The following is a 14,056-nucleotide window of genomic DNA, read 5'->3' as shown; positions in this document are numbered from 1 at the left end:
CTATTTCGCCATTTGCTTTCAGTGTTGCAGTTTTGTTTTGGGTTTTTTTTTCCCTTTGCTTAATTGTTTTTATTTTAATTTCTTATTTTAAAGAATAAGAAAAAAAATGAGTAATATTTTCGGTGTGTCATCATTGTGTTGATGTTAGGTCCTAAATGTTTTTGCTTAATAGCCCAAGCGGAGAGAGAGGGAATGGATACAACCTCTCCATTACTCAGTTTCAAAACTTGTTCATTTTTTTTTCTAGTGTACGATGTATTCCCCAAGATCCGTTCACTTTGCCTCCAACAAACCAGGGTAAATAGGTTTTCAAATGGTTTTTGAAACTCAAGCTGTTACATTCTCAAATGGGGATCTTCAGGGAATCAGATTCATACAAATATATGACTGAAGGAGAGAAACATTAAAAAAAAAAAAAAAAAAGGTTTTACAGGAAGTAAACCACTGCACTGTGAGCTGAATCTTGCGTGAATTTCATTGTGAGTGAATATTCTATTGGCTCCCATTTAAGGTTCCATGGCCTCCCAATACAGACATTAGGGTGTTCTTTCAGATCGTCTCTAATAGTGAAGATACATCATCCTGCCATTTCGGCCAAATGAATTAAAAGTTTGTGAGTATTTTTTATATATAGATATTTCATGCTTTCAGCTGACAAAAATGCACAAAACTGCATTCCCTCAAGTGTTTCCTCCGGTCATTCCCTTTAAAACAAGAAAATATGTATTTATATCTGTGTCAAACTTTTCTTTAACCCAAATTTGTTCTTAAGTATTTTTTTTTTCGCTATATATATTTATGGTGCTATTAAGGTCCTTGCAAATATGTAAAATGGCTGTGCGTATTTGAATGTACGTTTGCAACTAATGTAAATGTTAAAATATATTTTCTATTACACAGAACAGAAAAGGCTAAGTAACCTATACATGTGCTCTCCAGAAGTCCTAGTGTAATGAGTTGACAATACTTTCTTACTTTTAACTTTTAAACAATCTGCATTTTAAGTTGTTGGTTGGTTGAGATTTTCTTAGCCACTCATACATTTGCCATATTTTTAATTTCCTATCATTTTTATCTTCAAAGTTATACTATAATCTACATGGATTTCATGTTCATGTGCTTTCAGTGATGGACAAATGCAACCATATCATTGCAAGACTGCTCATTGTGTACTGTCTGATTCATGAATAATTCATAGTTCTGTGACCCACCTCTTATTTTGCATAACCCCACCCATAACCGGATAAGGTTCCATGTCAATTGAACCTGTTATGCTCTCACTTAATCTAAGAAAAAAAAATTGCACAAGATTGTGCATTGGGTTTTATATTGAATGGACCCATCTCCCCTCTAAAAATTCATGGAAGCAATGGAAAGAGAAGAGGAAGAATGAATGAGAGGAGAAAACTTTCCCTCAGCACTTTTAAAGGGACTACTGTATGTGAAAGAAGAATTAAAAAAAGATAGTTTTAACATAACAATTCTTTGTACAGTTATATAGATTTATCATAACTATATTTTTGTTTTGATTTTCCAGTGAACATTGATCGCAGTCATTAGTTTGTGAATAAAGTGTCAAATTCCCAAGCTCCGTTTTTTAAAATGAGTCTTTGTTAAGTGTCTTTTTTTGTTCAAATATGCAAATATCTTATATTCTATGTACATTTTGTCAGAAAAATACTACTCACTCCAATCCCTCTGAAATCACTCCATGGGATTGTCTGTAGTACTATGTGTTTTAGCTGGTGTTCTGGTAATCGTTCTGTGTTTTACTGCCAAAGACCATGTTGTCTGCTGTCTGCAGGGATATCCTCCTCAATATAACGCCACCAGTGCCTTCAGAAATCAGTGATTAACTGAGATTAGAATCAACAGGACCTACACTGAGATGTTGGCATAATGAATATTTAATGCCAATTATATCGTGGACTTCCGCTCTGAGAGTCCAAAATAAATTCTGATTACTGTGCTTTCATTTAGATCATAGACACATAAAATACGTCACACAGTGTTTAGTATGCAAGATGAATAATTACTGTGTAATGAATTGTGTAATTCAAAACTCAACAACAACAACAACAATACAACAACTACTACTACTTCTACTAGTGCATAATAATAATAATGATAATAATTTGGATTCTTTACACAATCACTTAATCCCTGTACTTCATTTTCTGATCTCAGAGAAAAATAGATTACAAATTTGTTTCTATCATTCCTCAGTCCCTCACAGGGTGGATTTAATTCAGTATAACTTGATTATACAAGAAAATTATTCCATGTCATTACCATGACAGTATCTTACCTGTGCTGAGTTTCACCTGAATCGAAGTAGCTGTATGGCGAGTTACACAAAGTTCCCGGCAGATGGAGCCACTGCTCCACTATAGATTAAAATGAGTGAGCCGGGAGAACAACCTGAGGAATTGCAGTCTGTGTCGACTGATCACGAAGTACAGTACTGAGATCAGGTTACCTACCGTACAGAGTTCCAAGCACCACTGGGCGAGCTGAAAGAGGGCGTGGAGAACCGTGACCGTCTGACTCAATTCGCTCACTCGAACAGAGTTTGGAATCCGTTCTTGTACTCCCAAACGAACCAAGTTCACTGTACAAGTGTAGACTTACTTCCACTTCTACTCGTTGCATTCATACAATGTGATGAAAATGGCTGAAACAAGGTAAGATGTTTGAAGTTTTTGTCACTAGGGCTCAACGATACGGTGAACGAAATGAAACGCATTGTTGTAAGTTATTTGTTTCAGTGATATCACCCGTAATAGATCTTGCTGACGTTACTTTGGTCTTGTAACAGTGTGGACTGATACGGAGTCATAACAAACTGTGTTGGAAAACCGTGAGGTGGACTGCAAAGCAGTGATCCTGTTGAAGTTATATGAAGCTACTACTGAGTTTGTTTAGAAATGTTAACTTGAGTTTTCCCCGTCCATTCAAGTTTCACCTGTTTTGAACATGACATTACACTCAGCTGAATTTAAATGTACACGGATACCATTATTACTTGAAGCTGGTATGGATGTTTGCCTTTAGGCGAATAGAACTTACATGGGATTCATTTTCTTAATAATATCTGTACTTTATGTCGTGTCATGTTGAGTGATGAACTTGTAGCAACAAGATGATTTCTTGAAAATGCACACAGCTGAACCGGCAAAGCTCCGGGCAACTTTCTCACATCGACAACTCTTTACAACAGTGGTGATACAACTGAAGGATTAATGGGCCAGGCACAGGGGAGCGTGTCTGATCTTGACCGGCATGTCTCTTTGCGCATATGCGATGCGTCAGGCAACACACTGGCTCCTTACACATGCATCAGCGCTCTTTTCGCTGTGCGCCAGGCTTACCCGTCATTTGGCGTCTTCCAGGTGTCATCGTTAATGGGATTAACGAAATGAATTTGGTCATGTTTTATTCATCATTTTGTTGTTCTGGCGTCCCTTCCTGCGTAATGCCCCATCCGCGTAAACAAGCCTTTTCAAACTTCTGAAATATTCACTACGCCATATGGCTAAGAAGTATATTGGGCCGCAGCGCTGAAAGGACCGTCCAGAAACTGTTGCGTAGTCATAGCCAGTCAGTTTACTGTATCCTTACTGTATGTGACAGTTGAACAATATACCCAAGCTACCTTTTTCTTTCAAAATACATAAAACACTTAGAAAACATGTTAGCGTATTCATGTCAAAGGGAGATCATTTAAATGCTGCAACTTTTGAGAGTATTTAAAGTTTTTGGTTTAGCAATGGTCAGATTTAACCCACAAAGCAGACCCCTGCCTTTGTTCTTGTGGTCAGGTGGTTGAGTCAAAAGTTGCTCTCTCGACTAATCGTCAGAGCACCCAGAATCTTTCCCATCTTTGAATACTCTGGTGTTGAATGTCTTCATTTGGATTTAAAGCTCTGTGTTGCTATAGTAGCATTTGCTATGCTTTGTAGTGGCCTGGGACATGCCAGTGCTGGTTCGTTTGACTGTGGCTAGCTCCTTAATTACTAGTTTCCTCTTAAGGATCTTCTCAGATGAAATTACAAATTGGTTTTGGCCCAAATGAGAAAACCCTAGAACCCAAAACAAACACACTGTGTGCCAAATGATTGTCTCAGATGGATATGTTGAGCTTTAGCTTATATCCAAATTCCATGGCTATACCATTGTGGAATTCTTAAAACCCTCTTCTTTTCCATGTGTTCCTGATCATTCCTCCATTACTGTGTAGTTTTCCACACTGCACTAATTTGCTAACTCTACAAAATTTGAGTGAGAGAGAGGAACATTTCACTTATGATAGACCTATGTACATCATATAGTTATGCATGGATAAAGGGGTCTATCTATCTCTCTGTCTCTCTTTATTCCAAAGTGAACTTGGAATGAGTTATCTCAATTCTTAAGTGTTTCAGTGGCTCTAGATCAACTCCAGTTCTAGCCATACTGGTTTGCTTAAACTGCTTCCCCTGTCTTCTGACTGGTGTAGGCTTATGCTGGACACAAGGTCCAGTACCAAAAGTGTTTTGACCCAGATAGTATCTATAGGGACTGAGATGAAATAAATTTGATGTGGAAAGGGATGTCTTTATGTTTTTCCAGATCTAAATTCTATTGTGACAGTGTATTTTATTTCTAGAGGGGGATTTCCGTTTTTCTCCCATTCTTTTAGTGTTTTGGACTTTTGCGGTGTGGTCGTTGTTTACTTGCATTCCAAAAAGCTGTTGCCAATAGCTCAATTAATGTAGAGATGTGTATTTTTTAATAAAACATGTCAAAGCAAAGACAAGTGAACAAGATGATCAGGATAAAGATAAATGGATGAACAAATGTGTTAAGGGCTGCAGTCGCAAATGTGGTTGTATTTCTATCTATCTATCTATCTATCTATCTATCTATCTATCTATCTATCTATCTATCTGTCTATCTGTCTAAGCTCTGCTGTGTGTCATGGCAGGTCCTGTTGGTAAAAGGCCCCAGGCAGCACAGAACAGACTACTGTTGCCGATACTAACAAAGCATAGGCCTAGGTCATTTGTTTGTGTGTGTGTGTGTGTGTGTGTGTGTGTATGTGTGTGTGTGTGTGTTTGTATGTGTGTCTGCATGTGTTTCTACTCACCCTGTATGAGAATGTCCAATAGAGGTTTAATAGCAACATAAGAGCCTATTCTTAAAGTGCCATGTTTGTGTATTGTTGCCCCAAGACATGAAGCAATGATGAATAACATTGTCAGTCATCACAATGCCAACCCTCAGTGTGAAACTAGTTCCTTTAAATGAGTCACAGATTTAGTCTGTCTCAAACCTTCGTCTGGTCGAACCAAAAAAAAAAAAAACATCTCCTGGGTGTACTGTAACAAGAATGCACACAGCGATCAAACAGTGCTGGTCTCCATGAGTAACCTGTTTAAAAGTTACTGCCTCAGGTTGGTCTGGTATCTGTCTCTTTTTCTCACTCTCCTAAATATTAACCCAGAACATCTGATCAAAGCTCCCAGGTCTGAGTGGTCTGAGTGGTAGTCATTAGCATCACAGTTGGAGCTTGTGTGACTCAGCCTGTGAATGCTCGGCTGAACTGCAGGATGTTCTGAAACTTACGGTGGCAGTCTTGAAAGTGGTGCTTCACTAAACTGATGAACCTCTTGGTTTTCCTTCATATTTATGATGCTATCAGTCAGTCCAGTTCAAAGTGCATATCTGCTGTTATCAAGAAGTTAGCCACTAACTCTGGTTACTTTGGCATTTCCCATTCCTCTGACAAGTACTTATCAAGACTTTCCCTTACACTGTACTACTGCTAGTTAGGTGGTCTGTTTAACTGTACCACTTGTGCAGTCTGTTAAACATCTCCTCATTAAGATATGCAGACATGGTCTTATTTGAGGTCATTAGGCTTGCCATGGTCTGTTCCGGAACATTGAATCCGCACCTGGTCTGTGGCTTGGTCGCCGGGTAAATTGGGCAGTTGTGGTGTAGAAGTGGCTTTCTCAAGCAAGCAACTTAGGCAAGAATGGTGTGGTTGTTCATTTCATTTTCATGCTAGTTAAACAGGGAAAATTGAGCATTTCAACTGCACCAGTGCACTGTACTATTTTAGTAGGTGTTGGAGGTTAGCAAAGGAGTTGATGAGTTGATTTCTCACTGTCTCACAGCAATGAGTCTTGCAATTGTTTTCAAACGTATTTCTTTCAGTAACAAGGTAGAAAGGTGCACACACCATGTGTTAAATAATCCAAGTTGTCTATTTTGAAGTTTCTGTAGTTCTGTAGAAGCTGTAGGTCACAGACCCTGGTTAATGCCTCTCCATTCTTCTCCATTCTCTGTTTGCTGTTTGAGGGCCATATGTTCCACTAAGACTGAAGTCTGGGACCGCTTAGAGACTACATTAGTGTGTGTGTGTGTGTGTGTGTGTGTGTGTGTGTGTGTGTGTGTGTGTGTGTGTGTGTGTGTGTGTGTGTGTGTGTGCATGTGTGTGCGTGTGTGTGTGTGTGTGTGTGTGCACGTGTGAGCATGTGTGTGTGTGTGTGTATGTGTATGTGTGTGTATGTGTGTGTGTCTATACAGTACAGGCTCATAAACCTAGGAGCAGACCTTGCGTTCTGCCTCTTCCTTTTTTCCCATCTCTCTGATCCCCCCATCTCTCTCACTTGCTCGATCACGCCCCCCCCCCCCCCCATCCCTCCCCCAAGGCCCTCCGCTGGCCCGAGCCAACACACTGGCCCTTTTAAGTTGGTCTAATTGAAAAAGCTGCATTCAGTGAGGTGTACTTAGACTGGCTGAAAGAGAGCGTGCAGCTCCTCAGTGGTCCCTCCCTCCTTTCTCTTCACAAACAGGAGTTTCAGGAGAACAGCCTCTTTTAAGCGGAGCTCTGTTTAATCCTATTGAGGACTGAGGAGTGGATCCATGGATGAGGAGATGTGCTTCACACAGTTCAGATTGAATGAGGAGACTTAAAGGATACATGGGCTCCTGCCAAGCAAACAGATAGCTTTTCCAAAGTCTGTTATGAGTTACAATACAAAAAAAATGGAGGGGAAACACTGCTTTTGCAGTAAGGCTCTTTTTGAGAGTAACTTATGTCAATCTAACATAAAAGAGTTTTCTGTGTAACTGCCAATGAAAATACAGATTTCACACGACAACCCATATTTTTCAAAGGGGTTATTGCCATCATAATAAAATATGGGAACTGTGTTTCACCCCTTATTAAATCACATTCTCCGTCTGAAATCTTTGTACAATCTCACTTAAGCCTGCATCACTGCCCCCTAAGCCACTTCATACACTGCTCTAAAATTTCTCCAGAGAGCTTCTGTCTCGCTATCAGATAAGACCGGCTGTGACCCCTCTCTCATTGGAGCCTATTTACTTAGGAGTGTGTGTGTGTGAGAGAGTGTGCATGTGTGTGTGAGAGATAGAGTCAACTAAAGGGTTAGGGGACTGCACCTCAGGACACAATTCAAAGATTTTTTAGGCTAGATTAAAGCTTCTCTATGTTACATTAGAGTCAGTGCCTTTCAGTATTTGAAACAATTCTTCTAAAATAGACAGCATTATTCTCTTTGTTGCCTTCTTGAACCCCATTGCGTCACCACTTCTAAAGAAGTTCAGGCCGGCCTGAACACATAGGAAACCTTGTGCTTTTACGCAGTCCCAGTCCCACTGAATACCAACACTGCTTTCACATTACACAACTGTTACCGTAGGTAATTGACAGCACCATGGTGATGGTTGACAGACGGTTGATGGACTGGCTGTATTATGATTAGTAATGGATGATTAATAAAATCTAAGTAAAACTGGCTCCTAGGTGAGTCAAATAGTGTTTGCATTTGTAAAACACAGCTATTGCATCAACGCATCAAAGGCAGTTCAACTGAATTAATTATCTCTGTGGTACCTGAGGCAGTTTCACACACGTACATACATGCACACACACACACACAAGCGCGCGCGCACACACACACACACACACATGTGCAATCCCTTTTTCTTTTTCCTTGTATCTTTTCCAGTCACATCATGGATTGAGTGAAACTGTGTGGAATATCTTTTTTTCATCGTTGTGATTGTGTGTCACAGTCTAACGGGGTCTCTGTGACACTGAAAGCCGTGGCGGCTGGTGGACATTTGGGGAGGGCGGTTTTTCATGCCTGGACACAAGACTACCCACTGTTCATGACTGTCCCTCTTCCTTCCTGCCTGTGGAAAGATGTGGAAAGATGCCTCCACCCTTAGTCTCCTAAAATAGAGGTGTTAGTGTACCACAGCACACACACACACACACACACACACACAGTCTCCTGATATGCTCTGTAGTCTGTGCTGCAGAAACTGAGTTTTTGGCTGGTGATGTTCCAGCACAATGCCTAGAGTGTCAAATCTAACCTGCACATTGACCCACTTAAGTAGAGTGGTGCAGTCAGGCCTGTCCCATGTGAAGCTCTGATCTACCACCAGCAGCTGCCAAGGCCAATCCACATATTTAAATATCAGCTCAGACCCTTAACCCAGAAACTCCTAAGGTCAGTCACAGAAGCCACAGATCTGTAGTGCTGGCATGCTAATGCAGATCGCAGCCACTGCTACTTACTGGGCTAATAAGATAGAAACATTTAAAAAAAAAAAAAATTGTGCTCCCACAAGAACCCTACAGACAGTCTATGGGTGTGTGTGTGTGTGAGGGGGGGTTAACGTAATATCACAGATGGTCTTCCATCATATCATGTCATATCCTAATATGAAATATTATATTTATAGTTGGACAGTAAGATATGTTTGGAAGACCAAGACCACAATTCCCAGATATCTGTGTTTTAGGTTATTCAGTTTTTGGCTTACTAAAAAGCCTTTAGAGGTCAGCCGTGTTGTAAGACGGTCCTAAGAGATTAGAGATGGGGTAAAAAACAAAAAAACCCGATGATATAAAGGATGTTTCAGAGCCTTGTGAGGAGGCCAGTAGAATCTCCACTTTCTCTTAAATCAACTCCAAGCTTCAGTTCCTAGTATAGGGATGCTTTCTTCGTTTGAATGAATTCACACATTTAATAACCAAAAACAACAAAATAACAGTGAATTGATGAACACTGTCTTGTAATGTCAACATTTGAAGAACATTATCGTGATTCTAGAAGGTCTGGTTGCTATGCTACTGTTGGCTGATGCTTCCCTCCCATTGAAAAGCAGGAGAGAGGGAAGTCTGGCCGCGAGGATCAGATGCGTGGTTTTGTCCCTTTGGGTTAAGCTGCCGGTGGATATCAGACTCCTGGCCTCCAGCCAGTCTGGCCTTAACGGTCTACTCCAGTGTGTGTGTGTGTGTGTGTGTGTGAGAGTGTGTTTGAGTGTATATGTGTATACTCATAAATCTGTATAAAGTCAACGTCTCTCAGCAGCATGTGTTAGTGTGTGTGTATGTGTATTTGTGTGGCCAGAGTGTGTGTAGTAATCTGCGGACCTGTGTTTTTATGTGGTGAGAGAGGACACTGATAGCTGTTGAGTGTTTTTCCTTTGGCTCTAGGAGGAACCTCCCTGAGCTAATGACGGTAAAAATTGCTTGTTATCTCAGCTCAAACAGACACACACAGCTGCTGCTTTCCCAACAGAAAAAGAGAGGTGAGTGTGAGGCAGGAGCAAACTACTGCTGTGTTGTGTGTGTGTGTGTGTGTGTGTGTGTGCACATGCATGTGTGTGGGGGACGATGAACAGGTTGAAAAACATGGTGTTGATGAGAGAGTGGGAGTGGAACAATGGTTGTAAAAGAAAAATGAAGAGAATGTACGAGTGGGATATTGGGCTCCTTTGTCTCCAAACAGAATATTCTGTCTGGCTTTTCCCACACACAGCTGTACCATACCCTGCCATAGACGAACCGCCGGACTCAACAAGAAACAGACTGGAAGAGATGAAATGGAAAGCTTCTATATGACAAGACTCTGAGTTTAGATTACATACTCACATACATACATGCATACAGGCGCGCGCGCGCACACACACACACACACACACACACACACACACACACACACACACACACACAGCCCAATCCTAAACAGAGAAAGTACAGGCAGACAGCTGTACTGAGAGCTGCCTAGTGCTGGTTGTCTCCAGTCTTTGACTAAATAAACACACAGGGCGCCACGTCCAAACTCTAGAACTTTCTCTCCTTTTACTCACATTCTCATCTCTGCTAGACAAAGAGAGAAATGAAGTGAAATGGAGGGAGGGGTATGTTCATCAGTTAAAAGGGATAGATTGTGATTGGGTAAAAATGAAAAAATTGAAAAGATTAGTTCTCTTCCTTTGTTTATTCCATGCACTCCTTTCTTGTGTTCTCTTTTTTCCCACTACACTTTCCCTCTCCTCTGTTCTTTCACCCCATCATTTCCCCCTCTCTCCTTCCAACCTTTCCAGACATCCATATGTGATTCTCATCTCAGGTTTTCGGAAAAACACACACATGCTCACAAATAGAAACGTGCACACACAGACACACACAGTAACACACACACACAGACACACACTCACACACACACACACACTCTCTCACACAGAGATCCAGGCTGGGCGAAGATCCTACAGGTCATCTGTCATATCGTTTAACTGAGCAGAACATTGTATTTTTCCAAACACATCCGAACATGCCAGGTCTCCTCACCGCTGTCCCAGACGCTGACTCTCCTGTAGTTACTAACACACCGAACACACAGGGGAACTCTGGGAATAGAGGAGGAATCACCGAAATATTGCTAATAAGGCATTTCCACTACTCTATTACAGTTTCTTCTCCTGTGTGTGTGTGTGTGTGTGTGTGCTTTCATCAACAGATGCACGTGTGTGTACATGTGTCTGTGTGTGTGTGTGTGTGTGTGTGTGTGACTGAGTATTTCTTACTGTGGTTTGTAGGCATGTGTTATTGTAGGACAGTTTTACCTGTAGGAGTAACAGAATCTCTTTTATGTAAAGCAGATCATTCTTTGTCTGGACAGGAAATATGACTTTTAAGAGATAAGCAAACAGTGGGTCATTACGAGATAATTTGTTCCTCAGAACCAGATTAGAATATCATCATACTTAGCATCAGGCTCATACAGGCAAAACTCCACTATATATATATATATATATAGCCTCAAAAAGTACATGTTACTCCCACATGCATCTCCAAATATCATATATAACCTTTAAATATCAAAATAATTCGGCCCCATCCAAAAACAGCAATAAGCCATGTGTTTTGATGAAAATCTTCTCTCTTTTGTCTATTTAAAAGGATATTTAGCTCTCAGACACATTTCTGCCTGACCTCAGATGCCACATGGCTGTAAAATCATCAACTAGTTGTGTCATTTGCTTATTTAATTCTTGTATTAGCTCACTGTACTTCTTTTCAGTACTTCCAAACGGATACATTTCTTTATCTAACCAGTCTGACTGGTATAGGACACTAATCTATGAAACTTAAATGGTCACAAACAGACTTCAGGAAACATAGTTTGCATATTTGAAAGCATTGGCTTCAGTTGGCCATTGACAGCAGAGCATGCTCTCATCCTCTCATTGTCTGAACTGAATTAAATGTGCTCCACAGAGTGACAAACACTTGGATAATCTCAGGAATTAGAGAAACTGTGTCAGAGGCCAATATATTTCTTTAGCCTGCCTTGACTGAATGTTTTTTTTTTCCACCAGATTCACCATTAGATCTGTTTTACTTGTCTTCTCTCTCTCTCTCTCTCTCTCTCTCTCTCTCTCTCTCTCTCTCTCTCTTTCTCTCTCCCTGTACTATGAAGACAAATGGATAGATGGATTAAGCCAAGGCCAGGCTGTCAGTAATGTGAAGACAAAATGGCTCTTGGTCAGGAAACATAACTTATCTTAGAAATGCCTTAAAGCTTGTGGCAGACCTTGCTAAAACTGTTCGTTCACATTTGAACCTTCATTGTGGATAGTTCTTTTGAAGTGAATGTTTGAGTGATCATTACTGCTAACAGAGGGTGCTTGGCAGTGCACCATTGTGTCCTCTCTGTTGTATTTGGGAAGACTCTGATCACGACAGACCAGTGTTAGAGAGATCTTCTACTCAAACTCTTAATATGAGGAAGAGGGGCTTTGGTTACACGTACCCACAGCTACACAAAATGCACCACCGCTCCAAACTTTTGTCCTTTCTTTCTCTCTCTCTCTCTCTCTCTCTCTCTCTCAGCAGTAATCCTTCAGGGCTAATTCATTCTGCATGCATTTTGAGAAGGTCACTGTATGCAACAGATGCATCCACTTATACACACACACACACACACACACACACACACAAACACACACTCGCATACAGAGAGAGAGAGAATGTAAGTTCGTTCATCACTTACTCACACATACAGAGAGAGAGAGAGAGTAAGTTTGTTCATCACTTACTCACACATAGAGAGAGAGAGAGAGAGAGAGAGAGAGAGAGAGAGAGAGAGAGTAAGTTTGTTCATCACCTGTTCAGTACTGTGTCAAACCGGTGGCCATGATTATCCAGCAAACGCCTTTACTCACAGTGCACACACACACACACACACACACACACACACACACACACACACACACACACACACACTGTCAGTAACAACAGTAAATGTCCGTGTTAATATCTGTATGAAAATGCATCAGAAAGCTTTATTATACTTTTATTACATCCTCTAAATATTTTGTGCTTAAACATTCACTTAAAAGTTCTGAAAGTGTATTTGTGCTCTCACAAACAGAATTCTGTTTTCTCTCATCTTTTTCTTTCAATTTTTTTGTTTTATGTTTTTTTCCCCCCTTCCAGACAATATTGGATTTTGCAAGTCTACTCGGTACATCTGGCCCAGACTGGATTTATTTCCATTTGATGTGCAGAGACACAAATAATACTCATAGTCCATTTGCTTTATCAGAGCCAAAATATGACATCATATCACCACATATAAAAATCACTGTGAACAAACACACAGTGACAACTGCTACATGTCCACTGCCATCAACTGGTAAAATATGTATTTTTTTATGTATTGCATTTATTTAGTGCGCTCCCACTGGAAAAGATTACAATACCACTGGAGTTTATTTTAGCCCATAAAAGTGCCTATGGAGTTAGTGGAGTGGAACATTGACTGGAATGGGCAGAACATTGGTGTATTAGGGATGTTAGAGAGGGGGAGAGAGGGGGCGGGGTCTACAGAGGCTATCAGATCATTAGTGAAGCTTTTGAAGAGTGTGTAAGACAGACGCAGAGAGGGGAAGAGAGAGACAGATTGGCAGTGTGGAAACTGACACGTTAGAGTGTACCATATGTTTAGGTCTTTGTCAGTATATAAAATTTCTGTGTGTGTGTGTGTGTGTGTGTTAGGGGGTATGTGGGCTTATGCTGCACATTTGTTTGTTGTTTTGCATGTTGGTTTGATTACTCGTGTAAGTGCAAACTCGTGGGTGTAAAAGATAAAAATGAAAAATGCAGAGCTGTATGATTTCTGCTCGAGTCATGTGAAAGACTTTTGAGGAGTATCAGATCCCTGTCCAGATTACATTATTAATGAAAAAAATGTATGAGATGAGATACAAATGCACACACACACTCACACATACACACACACACACCTGGGAAGCTCTTGCCATAGCTTGTTTTTATAAAGAAGAAAGAGTATGAGTTGTGCTTTCCTGCTTGATTTATTTAAGAGAACTTGCATTTATGAGCTGTGTGTTTATGAAGCATAAAATTCTGAACTGTGAAGTTATGTGTTGTCGGCCCCTCTGAGCTTTTGGCTAGCCTGGGCGTGTGTGTGAGTGTGTCTGTGTGTGTATGTATGTGTGTGTGTGTGTGTGTGTGATATCAAGTAACATTCCACTAAGCTTTCTGCATTTTTCATCATTTCCCTTTAAACCTTTCAGATTTGTTTTACAAGTTACAGGTTGCCACTCGTAAAGAACGTTGCCCTGTCCCACACACACACACACACACACACACACACACACACACAGAGCGACAGCACAAATGGTTCAAGGTGTGTGAGTAAATTCCTGTGGAGGGGTT

The 14,056-nt window shown here is 40.6% G+C and overlaps 1 protein-coding gene across 1 annotated transcript in view; it reads left to right on the top strand.

Moving 5' to 3' along the window:
- Positions 1–2,608: 2,608 nt before the first annotated feature.
- The window catches only part of arhgap46b (Rho GTPase activating protein 46b), a 54,441-nt gene continuing 42,993 nt past the window's right edge, over positions 2,609–14,056 (top strand). The window contains exon 1 of the mRNA XM_030769649.1: positions 2,609–2,684. Coding sequence (XP_030625509.1) covers positions 2,665–2,684 — 20 coding nt within the window. The 5' untranslated portion in view covers positions 2,609–2,664. The remainder of the gene's footprint in view (positions 2,685–14,056) is intronic.

Source organism: Chanos chanos, chromosome 3 (assembly GCF_902362185.1).
Source record: "Chanos chanos chromosome 3, fChaCha1.1, whole genome shotgun sequence".
NCBI classification, from domain to species: Eukaryota; Metazoa; Chordata; class Actinopteri; order Gonorynchiformes; family Chanidae; genus Chanos; species Chanos chanos.
This window is presented reverse-complemented; position numbering and strand designations above follow the sequence as displayed.